General features: G+C 39.4%; 1 protein-coding gene across 1 annotated transcript in view; it reads right to left on the reverse strand.

Moving 5' to 3' along the window:
- Nucleotides 1-16126: 16126 nt before the first annotated feature.
- CA13 (carbonic anhydrase 13) overlaps nt 16127-18468 on the reverse strand; it is a 34341-nt gene continuing 31999 nt past the window's right edge. The window contains exon 7 of the mRNA XM_046028309.1: nt 16127-18342. Within this exon, the coding sequence (XP_045884265.1) occupies nt 18223-18342 (120 nt within the window). The 3' untranslated portion in view covers nt 16127-18222. The remainder of the gene's footprint in view (nt 18343-18468) is intronic.

The following is an 18468-nucleotide window of genomic DNA, read 5'->3' on the forward strand; positions in this document are numbered from 1 at the left end:
CTGGCCCTGGCCAGTCCACACCCTGGAAGGTAAATCGGCTTTTCTTTTCCAGCAGCACCACCTGGTGGTTAACAGGAAGAACAACTCATGGCTGTCCAACTCCCTATTTCACCCTTTACAGAGATTATCCTCACATAAATTTTTCAGTTTAGATTTTCTTTAATACCTGTAAAAATGCTCTCATTCTTCTTCTGAGTATTCTCCCTTTCAAACACCATTTACGGCAAGAACATCGTTTCCCTTCTCACCATCCTTTCCCGTGCTTCCTTTCTCTTAGTGTCTCACCCCGGCTGTGCTCTGGAAGATACTGAGTCCAGGGCAAAGCACCTCCCTGAGTTTGGAAATAGGGCATCTATTAAACCGAGTGAGAGTCTTTGTGTGAATCAACTACTTGACAGTAAATGTATACCTTTGAACACTGCATGAAAACTTTTAGAAGCCTTTTGAATTACTAAAGCACTACTGAAAGTAGTCTGTGAATACATATGTTGCTGCATCAACTCACATCTTGAAGACGGCAATATCTTTTTTAAAGTTTTCTGGGATGCCTGGGTGTCCCAGTCAGTTAGGGAGTTAAACAGCTGTCTTTAGCTCAGATCATGACCTCAGGGTCTGGAGATTGGGCTCCCCGCTCAGTGGGGAGTCTGCTTGTCCCTCTCCCTCTGCCCTTTCCCCAGCCTCTCCAGGGCTTGCTCTCTCTCTCAAATAACTAAGTAAAATCTTTTTTAAAAAATATTTAAGAAACAACAGACACTGTATAGAGTAACAAAACTGACATGTACTTTTACACCTGGTTTTCTACAGAAGCACGAAACTAATCCAGAAAACCAAAGATTATATTGTGAATCTCTGTTATTTTATTTATTTTCCTTATTGAGATATAACTGATGTAATATTGTATAAGTTTTGAAATGTACAATGTGTTGACTTAATACATTTATATATTGCAGTATGAGTCTCACCTTAAATTCGCTAACGCCACTCTCACATTACATAATTATCTATTCTTTTTCTGCCGTGAGAACATTTAAGGTCTAAGCTTTAAGCAGCTTTAAGTTGTAAAATATAGCCCTATTGACTTTCATCACTGGACTGTGAATTATTAGATCTCCAGAACATATTCATCTTCCAGAATCAAGTCTGTAAACTTTGATGAGCTATACTATTTTATTTTTAAAATTTTTTTAAATTTTTTAACTTTTCAAACTGTGTTGTTTTAAATATGCATGAAAATATATTCATGTGTTCACTGAATAAATATTTATAGATGTCTAGCATGTGCCGATCACTATTTAGATGCTGGAAACACTGGCTAACAAAATAAAAACCCTGTTCTTAGGAAGGTCGCATTCTAGTAAGAGCGGCGGACAGATGACATTAGAAATAAATACCATTATGTTAGGTTAAGTGCAGTGACAAAAACAGCCAAGCAAGGTAAGGAGAAAGAGAGTAACAGGGTGCTAGTTCAGAGAGTAGGGTCGGGGAAAGCCTCTTTGAGGAGCTGACACCAGAATGATTAAGGAAGTGATCTGTGGAGAGACCCAGGGAAGGCCATTCCAGGTGAGGAGAATCTCAAATGTAAAGGCTTGAAAAGGCCCGTTGGCGAAACAGCGAGCGCGTCTGCCCCGGGAGTGCAAGGGGTGGGACCCTGGAGGAGCGCGGGGACAAAGGCAGCCGGCACAGATTACAGGAGCCCTCTGAGCCAACGTCAGGGCTTTGGCTGTTACCCAGAGCGAGAGGAAGTCACTGAAGCGTGGAGCTCAAGGCAATGAAGCCCTTTGAGCTACTTTTTCAAAGACTCACTCTGGCTGCTGTGTGGGGAAGACTGTGGGGGCAAGACCAGAGCCAGGAGACCAGTTGGGAGCCACAGATTAAGAGCAGAGTCTGGGGGCGCCTGGGTGGCTCAGTGGGTTAAAACCTCTGCCTTCGGCTCGGGTCATGGTCCCGGGGTCCTGGGATTGAGCCCCACATCGGGCTCTCTGCTTGGCAGGGAGCCTGCTTCCTCCTCTCTCTCTATGCCTGCCTCTCTCCCTACTTGTGATCTATCTGTCAAATAAATAAATAAAATCTTTAAAAAAAAAAAAAAAGCAGAGTCTGTAGCACTTGCTACCGCGTTAACATGGTTTAAAGAGAGGAGTGAGAGATGATTGTGTTGTGAGGAACCAGTGTTGCTGGTTCACATAAGTGAACACATAAGTGTTCCTTATGTGGAACCAGTGGTGCCACATAAGGGATGAGATGGGATGGGTCATCTGGTTGGCTCACTCGTTGGGCGTCTGCCTTGGGCTCAGGTCCCGATCCCAGCGTCCTGGGATCGAGCCCCACATCCATCAGGCTCCCTGCTTCTCCCTCTCCCATTCCCCCTGCTTATGTTCCCTCTCACGCCGTCTCTCTCTCTGTCTCTCTCTGTCAAATAAATAATTAAAATCTTTAAAAAAGAAAGAGAGAGAGAGGGAGAGAGTTGAGATGGGAGAGTGGGGGTTGCAGGGAAGAACACAGGAAGGCACGTGGACTCAAGGGATCTGTGTGGAAATGTTCGTTGTGAGATGTGTCAGGAATCCCGTGGAGTTGTCTTCTAGGCAGTTGGATGTATTAGAATTTCAGGGAGAAGCTGGGGCTAGAGATACAAAAATCGGTATCATCAGTATATTTAAATGTTGTTTTAAGTCATAGGACCAGAAAAAAATCACCCAGAGAGAAGGTGAAATGAAGGGAGAGACAAGAAAAAAGCACCTGGAGAGGAGGGGTGTCTCAGAAGAACAGTGAGGAGATAGAAACACATACACATATGTGTGTGTGTGTGTGTGTGTGTAGGTGTGAATGTGTGTATGTATCTATGTGTGAATGCATGTGTAAGTATTCATGTCTAGTAAATAATTAAATTCATAACTGAGCACTTAGTATTTCTCTGATTCTTTTTTTTTAATATTTTATTTATTCATTTGACAGGCAGAGGTCACAAGTAGACAGAGAGGCAAGCAGAGAGAGGAGGAAGCCTCGATCCCAGGACCCTGGGATCATGACCTGAGCCAAAAGCAGAGGCTTTAACCCACTGAGCCACCCAGGTGACCCCATTTCTCTGATTCTGTGCCAAGACTAAAGGAGAATAAAGGAAGGTAGGAGAGAAGAAGATATTTTTTTGGCTTTGATTTATGACTTAGAGAATATTCGCATATAAGCTTTCCTAAATGAAGTTATTACAGAACAATAGCATGTGATTAAATTTTGCCAAGACACTTGGAAGATACTGTCTGACCTGGTGATAAAATGACACATTTATAATAAACATCAGTTATAGGGACTAATTAGAGAATTAATCTGTAATTGGACATCAGCAATTAATAGATATGAGAGAGTTCCTTTACTAAAAAATATTTCAATATTTAAACCTTCTCAATCTTTCTGATTTTTAGGAAAGATACATTTTCACTGTGTATGACAAGGAGTTCTTGCTTGGATAAGAATGAAATGTATCCTCATTGTAAGGAAAATAAAGACAGCTCTCTTTTCCTTTCTCTGTAAATATTGGTTAGAAAGCCAGATTTGGCTCTGTGTTTTCTTAATAGAATCCTTTAAGTGAAAGAATAACTGGAGCTCAAATTTCACACTCCTGCGACCAGTGAGCAAATTCAACTTAAACTGTGCCTCTGTGTAGCTGCGAAGCACACAGAACCCTCCATTGTTTAAGGAAGGAGCACTTCAAGCTTGTGTTTGTCCAAGCTCCAGTTTCCGCAAGGAAAAACACAGCAAGTATATCAACCACACAACAAATAAAAGGAGCACATAGATGTGGATTTAAGAACTGTTTTTTCACTGCTTGATCTCAGGATGTCCGAGGGACAGATGGAGAAACTCAACCCAGAGAGTCGCTATGCCAAGAAAGAGCGGCTCTGTGAGGGACATGATATTCGGGAGACCCCTGGGGATCAGGGCTCCAGGAGTTTCATGCATCCCAAAGATTTTCATTATGTAACAACCCTGAAAATTGTCTTCAGAAGTTTTTATCACTGCACGACCGCTGCTTAGTCATGGATTAGTGATCGGTCTGACTCATATTTCTCACAGCCAGTGCCGCTATCTGCATCCCTGATTTCATTCTTTTGCTTCTCATCCCAGCTGGCTGAGAAAACGGTGCATCTACCTACATCAAAAGCTAAAGTTTCCCTAAAAGAAAATACCCATGAAAAGAAACAGGATGAAACAAAGAAACTATAGGGCTATATTGAATTCTTGTAGGTACACTGTCTCACTTTCTTTGTGTTCTTTTTTATCCATTCAGTGAGTAGAAAATACCATTTTCATTTCTTGGGGAGCTTTTCTGAGACCAACAAAAACTTGAGAATAAGGAAAGTAAGTTTAAAATTCTGTATATCAGAGGCACCTGGGTGGCTCAGTGGGTTAAAGCCTCTGCCTTTGGCTCAGGTCATGATCTCAGGGTCCTGGGATCGAGCCCTGCATCAGGCTCTCTGCGCAGCAGGGAGTCTGCTTCCTACTCTCTCTCTGCCTGACTCTCTGCCTACTTGTGATCTCTGTCTGTCAAATAAATTTTTTTTTAATTCTGTATATCAGCTAAAGAGCTCTAAGTGTTGGGCTTTGTAATCTGTACATTATGGATAAGAACAGACATGTTAAGACTCTCCTTAAAGAGCAGAATGGCCCTCAGATCTGAAACTCTTACTGGGCGAATGTTGACACGTTGAAAGAAAGGATGTACCAACTAGGGACAAGATGGATTTGTCACACACAAAAAAAATTAGAAGATGAAAACTACAAAGGTATATAATAATAGGGTTTATCCAAACATGACCCAATGTTGAGAAAACATTTGCCAATAGATCGAGTATTTTAGTTCTCCTGGCAAAATTATCCATATTTTGGAGATAATGGCTGGGAGGTACAGCCAACAAAATGCTATTTTTATCATCTCACTTTGAAAATCACCCCTTTTAGTGAGCTGGTTGTGTTAAACCATTCCAGGTCTACTGATATAAGACTTGTACTTCCATTTATCTTCTTTGTCCCGAATTCCATACTTGCTGAGCAAACATGATTTGGTGTCCTCTATGTGGTGACCTTCCTAGTGGAATTCAATAGATATTCTTTGAATGTAGTCATGTGCTCTGAGTGTTTCAGCTCATATCAGATGCAGACAGCACTCTACAAATTGATAACTTGACTTTGTTGCTTTATACTATCAAATTTGTGACCTCACTTATTGTGAGTCTGCACCTGAAAAGGGAAATACAAGACTTCTAACCTTGCAGATTTGAGGGCCTGGCTCCAGACCTGGAGAACTTTATTAAGGTATATTAACTTAGGAGACTCCTTAGAAAGTAGTCATCTGGCCTACATGTAGCCATGCATACCCTCTTGCATTGCTATGACCTGGCAAGAAAGCTGAATTGTAACTCATGTGTCAAGATAGGTTATTGCTCTTTTCCAAGAGAAGAAGCGAGAACTGGAAGGCAGGGTCCTGGGGAGGTAACACACTGAGGGTAGAAGAGAAGGGATCAGGGGAAGGGAAAGGTCAATTGATCTAAAAGATGAAACTGGGAAAGGATAAAGAATCCTGGAGTTCCTGGTCAGAATCATCCCATAATGCACAAAAGGGAAAAGACAAAGGGCTGAGCGGAAATTTTTCAAAACTGAGGGCTTACAGCAGGAGGAGTGACAGCCCGCTAAGAGCAGGAGTAGGTAGGAAATTTCCATCAGTAGAACCCATGGGACTACAAGGCTGGGACTTCAGGTGACTGCAGCAAGTCATTTGGACTTGAATTCAAGGAGCGAACCCAAACTTGGAGGAAATTACATTGTTCCTTCAGCACCTAAGCAGAAATGAGTGAAAGTTGCTTGGCCTTAGATCTGATGTTGGGAAGTAAGGAGGACATCTAGAAGTACCTGAAATAGCATGAGTAATCCCATGTCAAATAATGTGAGACTGTGTGACTAGAATTTACCTTTTTAATCTCAGTAATATGTGTGCATATCCATATCTGGTTTTATTTTAGCATTAATAGAACTTAGCTATTGTTTACTAGACCTAATCACAACTTGCTTACTTACTTATTTATTTAGGATGGGATCCCGATCATGGCATTGTCCATGGGGTCAACTCTTAGTCCTTTTGGTCTTGGGACCCTTTACTCTTGAAAGTTACTGAAGACCCCGAACAACTTTTGTTACTGTGGGTTATAGCTATTGATAGTCACTGTATTAGAAGTAAAAGTGAGAAATTATGAAGTATTTATTTATTGGGGCACCTGGATGGCTCAGTGGGTTAAAGCCTCTGCCTTCGGCTCAGGTCATGATCCCAGGGTCCTGGGATAGAGACCCGCATCGGGCTCTCTGCTCAGCGGGGAGCCTGCTTCCTCCTTTCTCCTCTCTGCCTGCCTCTCTGCCTACTTGTGATCTCTGTCTGTCAAATAAATAAATAAAATCTTTTAAAAAAAGTGCTTATTTATTAATTCATTTCAAGATGATGGATTCATATAATGAATAATAAATGAACATCACAGATTTTATGAAAATAATGTTTTATAAAACAAAAAATGTAATGAGTGCCACTTGCAGTTTTGTAAATCTCTTTAATATCTGGCTAAATAGAAGACAGCTGGATTCTTGTATCTGTTTCTACATTTAATCTGTCATGATAAGCTGTTGTGTTTGAACTACTTGAAGGAAATCCAGCTTCACACAGATTCGTAGCTGGAAAATGGAAGAGTTGAGGCACCTGGGTGGCTCAGTTGGTTAAGCGTCTGCCTTTGGCTCAAGTCATGTTCCCAGGGGCCTGGGATTGAGCCCCGCATCCGGGTCCCTGTTCAGTAGAGAGCCTACTTCTCGCTCTGCCCCCAACCCCACTTGTTCTTTCTCTGTCTCTCAAATAAATAAATTAATCTTAAAGAAAGAAAAGAAAGAAGAAAGAAAGAAAGAAAGAAAGAAAGAAAGAAAGAAAGAAAGAAAGAAAGAGTATATTAAAAGCTTTTTTGGATAATTGTGGATATTCTTCTTTAGTAAAACACCAAAATTTCACAATATCTTCTTAAAATATTTTCTTAAAAATTACATAAAAGTAAACTGTATGAATAAACTCTTCATACTTTATTCTACTAAAATTTATGGGTCTATCTTGCATTGCAAATAGATATTTTATCTGTGCATGAATTTGTAACATCATGCACTGTTTATTTAGAAAATATTGGTTCACCAAGTTATGCATATCTTCAAAATGTTGGCACAATTTGTTATACAATATCAAAAAAAAACACATTTAAAAAAATTACCACTTCTCTCATCAAAAGTATCTTTAAGCATTGAGAAGCTGGCATGCTTACAGAGCAGATATGTTTTTCAAAATCCTAATTTTCCCTTTAAAGTTCTAATTTTATCATTGCCAACAAATGCCTTTAGTTGTTTTTCTTGAAATGAGAAGCTCACTTTGCTCATTTCCAAGAAAATATTTGCCATTTATCCAAGTCTGAATATCCAGTTTGTCAGTTGCTCTTTTAAGTAGAAATGATGCTCAATGAAAAGAGTGTCGGGCTCTTGGCTGACTCAGTAAGTAGAACATGTGAGTCTTGGTCTCATGGTCATGAGTTCAAGCCCCACATTAGGCATAGAGCTAACTTAAAAGAAAAAAAAAAAGATGTCTAATTCAATTTGCAACTCAAACCTTTGCATAAAACTTTCCCAAAAGAAAACTGCAGCAGAAGTTCTTGCAAATTTTCCATTATGTTACACAAAATAGTAAAAGAATGTGTACTCAGGAATTGAGAGTGACTATTAATGACAACCTAATTTTCAATAATATGGGTATAATTAATAATTTTTACTTAACAACAAGGACATTCTTAAGAAAAATTGGCGTTTTAAAACTATGCATGGTAGTAAAGAAAAAAATGACTATGGTCACCATTTACTGCCACAGCCTCAATTCATGCTAAGAAACAAGCAATTTTAACCATCAGTGCAAATGTCAAAGCCATGGAAAAGGCAATGGCGGAGAGGCACAGAATGAGAGAGAGCCCCAGGCAGGCTCCATGCCCATCAAGGAGCCCGACAGACAAAGGGCTCAATCCCACAGCCCCAAGATCCCGTCTGAGCCACCCAGTTGCCCCATTATATTTTGGTACTATTATAAAATAATTTTTACTTCACTGACCCCCTGGAAGTGTCTCAGGGGTCCTGGGGGTCTGTAAAGCATTTTGAGCCTCACTGGTCCATAGCACAGGTTATGGAAGAAAATTATCTGGTTGTCCAGATGATGGCTCTAGAAGATGGAAAGAAAGGAAAGAAGAGGAAAGAAAGGAGGACTGTGGCCCTAACAAGGAAGGGCATGATGTGTTTGGAGACCCTCCTGAGGAAGGGTGTGCTCATTTAATCCCAATGCAACAACTATAATATATACCTCCACCCCCATTTGCCTTTTATTACTTTCACAACTGATAAACTAACATTTCCTTAGGGAACAAATTGCTTGAGTTTTTAGATCAGTAACCTATGGGCACTTGTTATTTCATCAAAGAATGGATTCCAAGATGTGCTAATTTTACATGTAATCAGAGTACTTATTACTCATTCATGTTTTATTTATGTATGTTTGTATTTATTTATTTATTTGTTTATTTTTAAAGATTTATTTATTTATTTTAGACAGGGCAAGTGCAGAGGGGGAAAGAGAGAGAGTCTCAAGCAGACCGCTTGCTGAGCCTGGAGCCCCATGCAGGGCTTGATTACATGACCACAAGCTCATGACCTGAGCTGGAACTAAAAGTTGATTGCTTAACGGAATGAGCCATCCAGGCGCCCCTCGTATGTTCCTTTATTAATGCTTTCAACAAATACTTCCTGAGCTACCTATAAAGACAAAGGCACTGTGAATCGTAGGCATGATCAATCCACATTGGTTGCCAGACAAAGAAGGCTGAGAGAGATGAGGACAAAAGCTAACAGAGACACCTCTGCCTCTTTGGAACTGGAGAGAAGCCAGCAACAAACAGACCACAATGATCGGAATCCCACGTCCACACATGAGCTCTATGTGGAACACCAACTGAATTGGGTCCACAGGGAGCTCCTCCTCCCTGAAACTGCCAGGTTTGCCAGTTCCAGGTTGGCTTTCTCGCTCTGCCAATCCCCATCCTTCCTCATTCCTGTGGAAAAGTATTGATTTATCACTGTATCAAAGCACTAAAGCAGGAAAACTTTTTTAAAAATCTTGTGTCCTTATTGAAATGTTGACCTTGCATTTGGCTTGAGAAATTTCATTCTTTTTTAGGTGGATAATGGTGATTTCCTGAAAGGTCTCAATGAGCTCGTGAGCTTTATTCTTTTCAGACTTCTCTTCAGCCATTCATTCAGTACAGAGTAGACATTTATTGTTTTTGCGACCCGGAATCTTTTCTCCCTTCCTCAGGTACTAGATCCCAGTTTCCTTTGCTGGAGCCAGTCCTCCTCTGTTCTTAGTCTGTGTGGCTTGGGAAGGGCCAATGTCACCTGCTTCCCCAAACTGATGTTCTCTCTGCTGGCCATGATGTCTTGATTAAAGATGGGCACATGACTCAATCTAGGCAAATGGGAATGAAAGCCAGAAAATTTGCTGAAGTTTTTGAAGAAAGAAGCTTTCCTTTACTGTTGGTGTGGCTTACAGGATGTGGTTTAGGTACAGAGGTGCAGGCTTCCAACCCTACATTACGAAGGGACAGCCTGGCTGCTAACGGAGCCCACAGAGGTAGAGACAGCCAAGAAGGGGGGATACTGAGGCCTGATCTTAGCCCCAGCTTCACATTACTGCTTTAGCCCTGTAGTGTTAGAGTTCCTATTGTTCTCAGACAAAAGAGTCTTCACTGATAATATCTCCCCACCCCCTAGTACCAAATGCAAATCTACACAGAGAACTAGATAATCCATTTTCCAAAATATCACACTTGCAAATCTTCATGCCTTTATTAATTTATCCAGAATTAATTTTCCATCTTCTCCATGTTTCCTTATCACCCTACAGATAGCTGAACTTAAAGGACTTAATAACATTTCATATGTTGCAATTTATTTTTCTACTCATCTTAGATTTTGAGCTAAGAAAAGGAGCCATGTCTTAATCATCCTTACATCTCCAGTGGCTAATAAAACATTTACCACCTTTGTCTGACAAATTGTGGTCAAATTAAATTTCCAGAGTCGGAGAGAAGTTTAACAAAGGTCTACTCTGGAGACTTCCAGCCCAACATCAGTCATTTGCTTGAACGTGTGTAAAAGAGATCCCAGACTTTGGTGCTCTGGGTGGTTTTAAGCTCATTTTTCCTTGGATCCATTCCTGGACCTTTTCACTGATCTGCTCTGTATGACAGAGGGAAGGATTTCTCATATTTTCACATTATTTGTCATCTGGCTAGGTTCCAGCAATGGGCATTAATGGAATTTGGAGGACAAAATAAAGGAAAACCCAGAGTATTTCTCCCCTTCTCTCTGCCTCAAACCAGGTCTCAGGTAATGGCTGTGTCTCTAAAAACTAACCAATCCTGCTAGTCAGACCTACTTCAGTGCCTGCTTCACTTCATCTGGGTTGGAGCATGGCTCCATGGTTCCTGAGCTCTAGAAATATTCCCATGGCTCCTGAGCTCTAGAAATATTGCCTCCTTCCAAGGAAGGTGAGAGCAATCTGCTCTTGCTAATTTCTAGGTTGCCTCACTGTCCTTTTGGTTTCTCACTAGCTTCACTTACCTGTATAATCAATTCCAACCATTGGTTCATCTGATCTCATTGTGATACAATGAGTTGACAGGAACTAGTGTTTCCCTGCTTGTTAAAATTCCCCTCTAGGAAGGTAGAGGTGAGTTTCTAGCCACACTAGAAAAATCTCCAAGTAACTCAATTCAGTAAACTGTTTTTTAAGTCAAAGCTTAATTCACATAAAATTTAATCAGTCAAGTTAATAAACATATCAAAATTTTTGAGTTAGTGTATGGCAGCATACATTTAATTTCTGTTGCAAATATACAGTACTTGATGTTTCCGCTATGGACAAAGTATGTTGCAGAAAGAACAAACACATTGAACCTTAATCCATTGGGGTCTCAGATTGCATAAACTTCTTACGAACTTCTGAGACATCCTCTAACAAAGTTTCATCATTAGTTTCCTCATGGTTAACTGGAAATTGTTTCTGTCCATTTCATTCACAGAGATGCCCATCTACATGCTCTAATGCCATAATGCATCAACTAATGCATTCTATTCACCATAGGTTTGCTATACATCAGTTGTGGGGTGAGGTGTCGGGGTATAAGTAAGTATGAGACCTGTAGCCAAAATTGTGAAGTAGTTGGAATTCACCTTAATTATCCTAACACTCAGGTCATCGACTGTCTTGTATCATGTTAACATTCCTTCTGTCACAGACTCTATTCCCACCAAAACCTATCTCATCCAAAGATCAGTTACCTTCAAGTGCAAATAACTGGTGGCAACTTAGACAATCATCCTCTGAGAGGAGTATGCATTCAATGGGTATTGAAATCTTAATATAAAAAATTTAATCTTCTTCTGTAGGATTTGAATTGAGAGCAAGGTGAGGTAGTTATCTAAGGCCCAGGATGCCTTCCCAGCCTCTGCAATAAGACCATTATTTCTTGGCCTACATTTTTGGCAGTCCCACTCTGAAGTATTAATTTTTTTTTTTTTTTTACTAAATATTCTATTCTATTGCCACTTACGGTGAAATGTGTATAGGTAAAGTTACATTTTCAAAAACTTGTGTTATAAATAAAGGACTTCCTTATGAACAGCCCAGTGAGTATTTCAAGATGTATCTTGCTCTTCCTCTTTCTTTCCTTTCTGTTCCCTCCCCTTCCATGTTTTTCCCTTCCCTTCTCTTCAGGGGTCAAGGCAGCCCAGCACAGGCTATCACAGCCCAAGCTGAGTGAGAAGGATATCCATGCAATGTGGGGATGAGAGGATGGAGATGGTGATGGGATACTGGTTACATACAGAAGAACTGGCCAGATAAGTGAAGTGTTAAGGATAATGGAAGCCTGGTTTCTTACTTTTGGAAAAGGGAATTACAGATATGGAAATAGGATGGGGCAGCTGGAGGGCTCAGTCAGTTAAGGAGCTGACTCTTGGTTTCAGCTCAGGTTGTAATCTCAGGCACTTGAGATCAAGCCCCACGTTCTTCCCTGAGCTCAACAGGGTCTGCTTGAGGATTCTCTCCTTTCACCCCTCCCCCCAATTCGTGCTTTCCCTCTCTCTCCCCAAAATAAATAAATAAATCTTTTTAAAAATATATAGGGAAACGAAGAACTAGAATGAACCCTGAAGTGTTGTATTGAAATTGGACATATGAGTGTGATATCGATAAATATAGAAATATAGGTGTTGAATCCATATATACACACTATGTTTGTGTGAGTGTGTGCACATGTGTGTGTACACATTCCCAACTTCTGTCCATGTCGAGGATCTAGGAGTAGTAACACTCCAGCAGAAATGAAATCATCTAGTATCCAGACTGGTTTTTCTTAATACTAATATCCACTAAAAGAAGCCAGGATTTCTTGAAGAAATAGTAGATCTCAAGCCTGGGGAAGGGCAAGACTGAGATGAGCCAGGAACATCAAATTGCTGTCAGAAAGTTAGGAAACAGGGACATTCTGAAGTCATCCTGAAAGTGCTCCTACTGACCAAATCAAGAAAAAATTGTGAATAAGAATTGATAAATGAGGTATTAGTGATAATAGCAATAATGGTAGTAACAGATTATAGCCCACTGAATAAATTAGGAATTGCTAAGTCCATGCTAGAAATAAATTAATTAAAGGTTTAATGAGGAACTGGGTATTTACATAGTCTCATTGCAAATCCTCACACAAATATTTGTTAATTTACAAAGGCTAATGGAATAATTTTGCAATGGAGAAGCTTAGCAGACACTGTCTTAATCAAGTGATGAAAGTGAATATTCTCTGTAAAAGGAAAAATCAAAATTGGTTGCTTTATATGATGGAATGAGAAGAGCTCAGCATCCAGTATTGCTTTTGTGATATTCCTGCCAATGGTATATAACCTGACTCTAATCACAAGGAAACCTTGAACAAACCCAAATTGGGGGGGAGGGGCATTCTATAAAATAATTGGCTTATAATCTTCAAAAATGTTAGGGTAATGGAAACCAAAAGACTGAAGGATGGTGCCCAACTGAAGGAAACATGACAGCATGAACAAGCTATTCTCAAATGGGTTAGGTGGTAATAATAATGCAATGTTAATTGTGGAACATAACAAATGACACGGAGGACATTGGGAGATGGAGGGGAGAAGGAAGTTGAGGAAAATTGGAAGGGGAGGCGAACCATAAGAGACTATGGACTCTGAAAAACAACCTGAGGGTTTTGAAGGGGTGGGGGTGGGAGGTTGGGGGAACCAGGTGGTGGGTAATAGGGAGGGCACGTATTGCATGGAGCACTGGGTGTTGTGCAAAAACAATGAATACTGTAACGCTGAATAAAAATAAATAAATTTATTTAAAAAAGAAAATGAGATAAGCAATAAAGCAAATTTTGAGAGTAAAAAAAACAATGAATACTGTTACGCTGAAAAAATTAATGAATTTAAAAAAATAATGCAATGTTAATCTTATAGGTTGTTTTGTCTTGTTTTGCTTTGTTTTTTCTTCAAGTTTTTATTGCAACTGCAGTTTGCTAACCTACAGAGTAATATTAGTTTCAAGTGTAGGATTTAGTGATTCATCACTTACATACAACACCCAGTGCTCATTACGAGTGCCCTCCTTAATCCCCATCAGCCATTTAACACATTCCCCCCACCCCGACCTTCCTCCCTTCCAGCAACCCTCAGTTTGTTCTCTATAGTTAAAAGTCTGTTTTAGGTTTAGCTCTCTTTTCTTTCCCCCATATGTTCATCTGTTTTGTTCTTAAACTCCACATGAGTAAAATCATATGGTGTTTGTCTTTCTCTGACTGATTTATTTCCCTTAGCATAATACTCTCTAGCTCCATCATGTCATAGCAAATGGCAAGATTTCATTCTTTTTGATGGCTGAGTAATAGTTCATTGTGTATATATTCCACCTATTTTTTAACCATTCATCAGTCAGTGGACATCTGAGCTCTTTCCATATTGACTATTGTTGATAATGCTATAAATATCAGGGTGCACATATCCTTTTGAATTAGTATTTTTGAATCCTTTGGATAAATACTTAGCAGTGCAATTGCTCTATCATAGGGTAGTTCTATTTTTAACTTTTTAAGGAACTTCCATACCATTTTCCAGAGTGGCTGCACCAGTTTGCACTCCCACCAACAGTGTAAGAGAGTTTTGCTTTCTCCAAGTCCTTGCTAACACCTGTTTCCTGTGTTGTTAATTTTAGCCATTCTGACTAGTGTGAAACGATAGCTCATTGTGGTTTTGATTTGTATTTCCCTGATGATGAGCGATGCTGTGCATTTTTTCATGTGTCTGTTGGCCATCTGGATGTCTTCTTTGGAAAAATAACTATTCATGTGTTCTGCCTATTTCTTTACTGGCTTGTTTGTTTTTGGGGTGTTGAGTTTGATAAATTCTTTATAGATTTTGGATAGTAACTCTTTATCAGACATCATTTTCAGATATCTTCTCCCATTCGATGGTGGTCTTTCAGTTTTATTTATTGTTTTCTTTTCTGTGCAGAAATGTTTTGTCTTGATTTGGTGTCAACAGTTCATTTTTGCTTTTGTTTCCCTAGCCTCAGGAGATGTGTCTAGTAAGAAGTTGTTACAGCCCAGGTCAAAGAAGTTACTGCCTATGTTCTCCTCCAAGATTCTGATGCTTTCCTGTCTCACATTTAGGTCTTTCATCTATTCTGAATTTATTTTGGAGTATGATGTAAAAATGTGGTCCAGTTTCATTCTGCATGTTGCTGTCCAGTTTCCAAACAGCATTTATTGAAGAGACTGTCCTTTTCCCATTGGATATTTTTCCTGCTTTGACAAAGATTAGTTGGCCACATAGTTGTGGGTTTGTTTCTGGGTTTTCTCTTCTGTTCCTTTTATCTGTTTTTGTATAAGTACCGTACTGTCTTGATCACTACAGCTTTATGATATAAATTGAAGTCTGCATCCATGATGCCTTCAGCTTTGTTTTTCTCTTTCAAGATTGCTTTGGCTATTCAAGGTCTTTTGTGGTTCCATACAGATGCTAGGGTTATTTGTTCTAGTTCTGTGAAGAATGCTGGTGGGATTTCAGTAGAGATTGCAGTAAATGTGTAGATTGCTTTGGGTAGTATAGACGTTTTAACAATATTTGTTCTTCCAATCTGTTAGCATGGAACATTTTTCCATTTCTTTGTGTCATTTTCCATTTCTTCCATAGGTATTTTATAGTTTTAGGAGTATAGATCTTTTACCTCTTTGCTTAGGCTTATTCCTAGCTATCTTATGGTTCTTGGTGTAATTGTAAATGGCATCAATTTCTTGATTTCTCTTTCTGCTCGTTCATCACTGGTGTATAAAAATGCAATGGATTTCTGTACATTGATCTTGTTTCCTATGACTTTAATGAATTTGTGTATTAGTTCTAGGAATTTTTTGGTGGAGTCTTTTGGGTTTTCTACATAGAGTATGGTGTCATCTGCAAATAGTGAAAGTTTAACTTCTTCCTTGATGATTTGGATGCCTTTTATTTCTTATGGTTGTTTTAGCTATATTGTAGTTATTTAGGACAATGTCCTCACTCATAGAAAATATATACTAAAGTTTGTGCAGTGATAGAGCACAAGCAGTTCGTGACTTACTCTCAAATAATTCAGAAAAAAATATACTGTGTTTGCATTTTTCCTGTGAGTTTGAGATTATTTTCTATATAAAAAAGTATAAAAATATAATCTCATTCTGTGTCTTTTTTTTTTTAAAGATTTTATTTATTTATTTGACAGAGAGAGAGATCACAAGTAGGCAGAGAGGCAGGCAGAGAGAGAGGAGGAAGCAGGCTCCCTGCAGAGCAGAGAGCCCGATGCGGGGCTCGATCCCAGAACCCTGAGATCATGACCTGAGCCGAAGGCAGCGGCTTAATCCACTGAGCCACCCAGGCGCCCCATCATTCTGTGTCTTATATATACGGGTCCCTGATACAGTTCAAAGTTTGTCTTATTTTCTTTATTGTGATTGAATCCAACTTAAATTAAAATACAAAATGTTTAATGAACATAAATCCAATACATGTGTGGGAAACAAAAGAGATCTATACTAGTATTTATACTCTTTAATCTTTTTAAGAGATAACAACTGCAGCATACACTTAGACCTTTCGCCCCTATGAGATAAATAAATTAACAGTCTTCAAGAGAATCAGTGCTGTGTAGACGTTTTTAGTCTACTAAAGTCCAATTTGTAGCACAGACCAGTGCAATACGTAGCAGAAACCATAAATTACAAAGTAATAACTCTCACACAAAGTAATTACAATCCTCATTACACAACCCTTCCAAAAGAACAATGTACTTTCTCTGAGGAAACAGACTTCTTTCTCCCACCAGGATAGTTCACAACATGCTTTCCCAAACTAAAGAAACACCCTTCCATTCAACACTGGTATTTTTAAAACCGTTAAAACATCTGGTTACACAAGTAGATTTAATAATTATACCTTTAAGAAGAAAGCATTTTTAAAAGATAAATTTATTTTACTTGCACTTAAAAAAGCATTTTTTAAGAGATAAATTTATTTACTTTATTTTACTGATAGTGCATTTAATCACAAGCAGGAAGATTGCCAAAGTTATCAAATAAAAACATTTTAAAACATTCAGTTCATTAAATAATTACTAGATGGCCATCTCCTGCAAAGCTTAAGCTAGACGCTGTGAGGGAAAACAAAAACGACCAAAGTACCAGCATTAGACTTCAGGAGTTTATCTTCTGCAACTGAGTACAGCATTATTACACAATTTACTGATACTCTGTTATCCTATCAAGAAGACTATGGCAAAATAATTTGAATTATCAAAATCTACATCCAGAGGAGGAACAGTGTCTGAAACAAATTAACAAAAATCAAGGAAACGCGGCTAAACTTCTTTCAGATGACAGAAGTGTACCATGTGTTCAAGTCCTATTTGTGGTTAATAGTGTCACGCCACTTGCACCAGCGAGAGCAAAAGGACATTCACCACCCCCTTCACCAAAAACAGAAATACACTAGGGACTATAGGTTAAAATGAATTACCAAGAGCCATCTTACAAAATTACTTTTGAGATTGAGGGACGTACATAAAAGGGGAGATGGGCTTTGCCACGGAAATGGGTTGGAGGGTTTATGGATGGATTGTCTATTTATATGAGACCCAACTAAATATTTTCCACCACTTGGCAGAATAGTGACCTACACAGGATTGATCCCTGTTCTGTTGCCAAAACACAGGGGAAAAGTAAGCAACCTATCCATCAGGACCTTGGGCTGCTCCACTCACCTGGTACCTTCCAATCTGTTAGTTTCAAACCAATGCATCTAGTCTATTGTTAACCTGTTTATCAATAACATTACTGCATGAATGTGATATAGGGAATAATTCATTAAAGTTTATACAGTCATTGATATCCTGAGGGATTCCCAACAGAACTGGATGGGTTAATTTTGAGCTGTGGAGTAGACCCAGTGAGAAGTTATGTCCCACCCCCCACCACGCTCATATTGTTCATCTAATTAAAGGTACCGTGCAATGGGAATCAACAACGTAATCAGAACAAAAATTCATTTTAAAAGGAAATACTGTCAACTTTTTATGAATTGGAATGATTCCAAGACATTAAGCAGACTTGCTCGTGTAGAAAAAGATATCACGATCTTATCATTCTGGAGAAGATTTTAATTTTTTGACCAAACATTACTGAGAGATATGGCTGACTTAAACTCTGGGGCAAGGGAACATTTTTAATGGACTCGGAGGTTTTGTGACACCTGCCATGTTTTCATGCAGGTTGAAGCAGATGCATGTTGTGGTTCTCAACACACATCAAACAATGTTTACTGTTTGAATACCCGTGAGTGCAAATCTGAGATGGATGAGTTAAGTTAGTTTGATTACAGCGATCTGATCTTCCTTGTAGTGCTGAAGCTCAGAGCAAAATGGTACCCGTCAATCAAAATTCTAGGAAAGAGCTGTTAGGAGGGATTTTTGTGTTTTGTCTTCTCTTCACAGACCTGTTCGGGGTGGTCAGCTGGTGACAATTTTTAATGGAAAGAGGCTCTTACTTTTCGGCCCTTCAGAGGCTGTGGTGGGCGGTGATTGCTCAACAAAAAAGCCGCTGCCTCGCCCTCCGCGGTGCAGAGGAGAGTGCGGAATGTGGCCAGCTGTTGAAGAAAAGAACAGTGTTGGCTTCAGCACAGAATGTCACACCAAGGTTGGTGAACTGCCTCCACTGAAAGTTATGAAACATATAACCTTTCCTCTACCAGGAACTAAAATATATTACAGTA

Source organism: Meles meles, chromosome 1 (assembly GCF_922984935.1).
Source record: "Meles meles chromosome 1, mMelMel3.1 paternal haplotype, whole genome shotgun sequence".
NCBI classification, from domain to species: Eukaryota; Metazoa; Chordata; class Mammalia; order Carnivora; family Mustelidae; genus Meles; species Meles meles.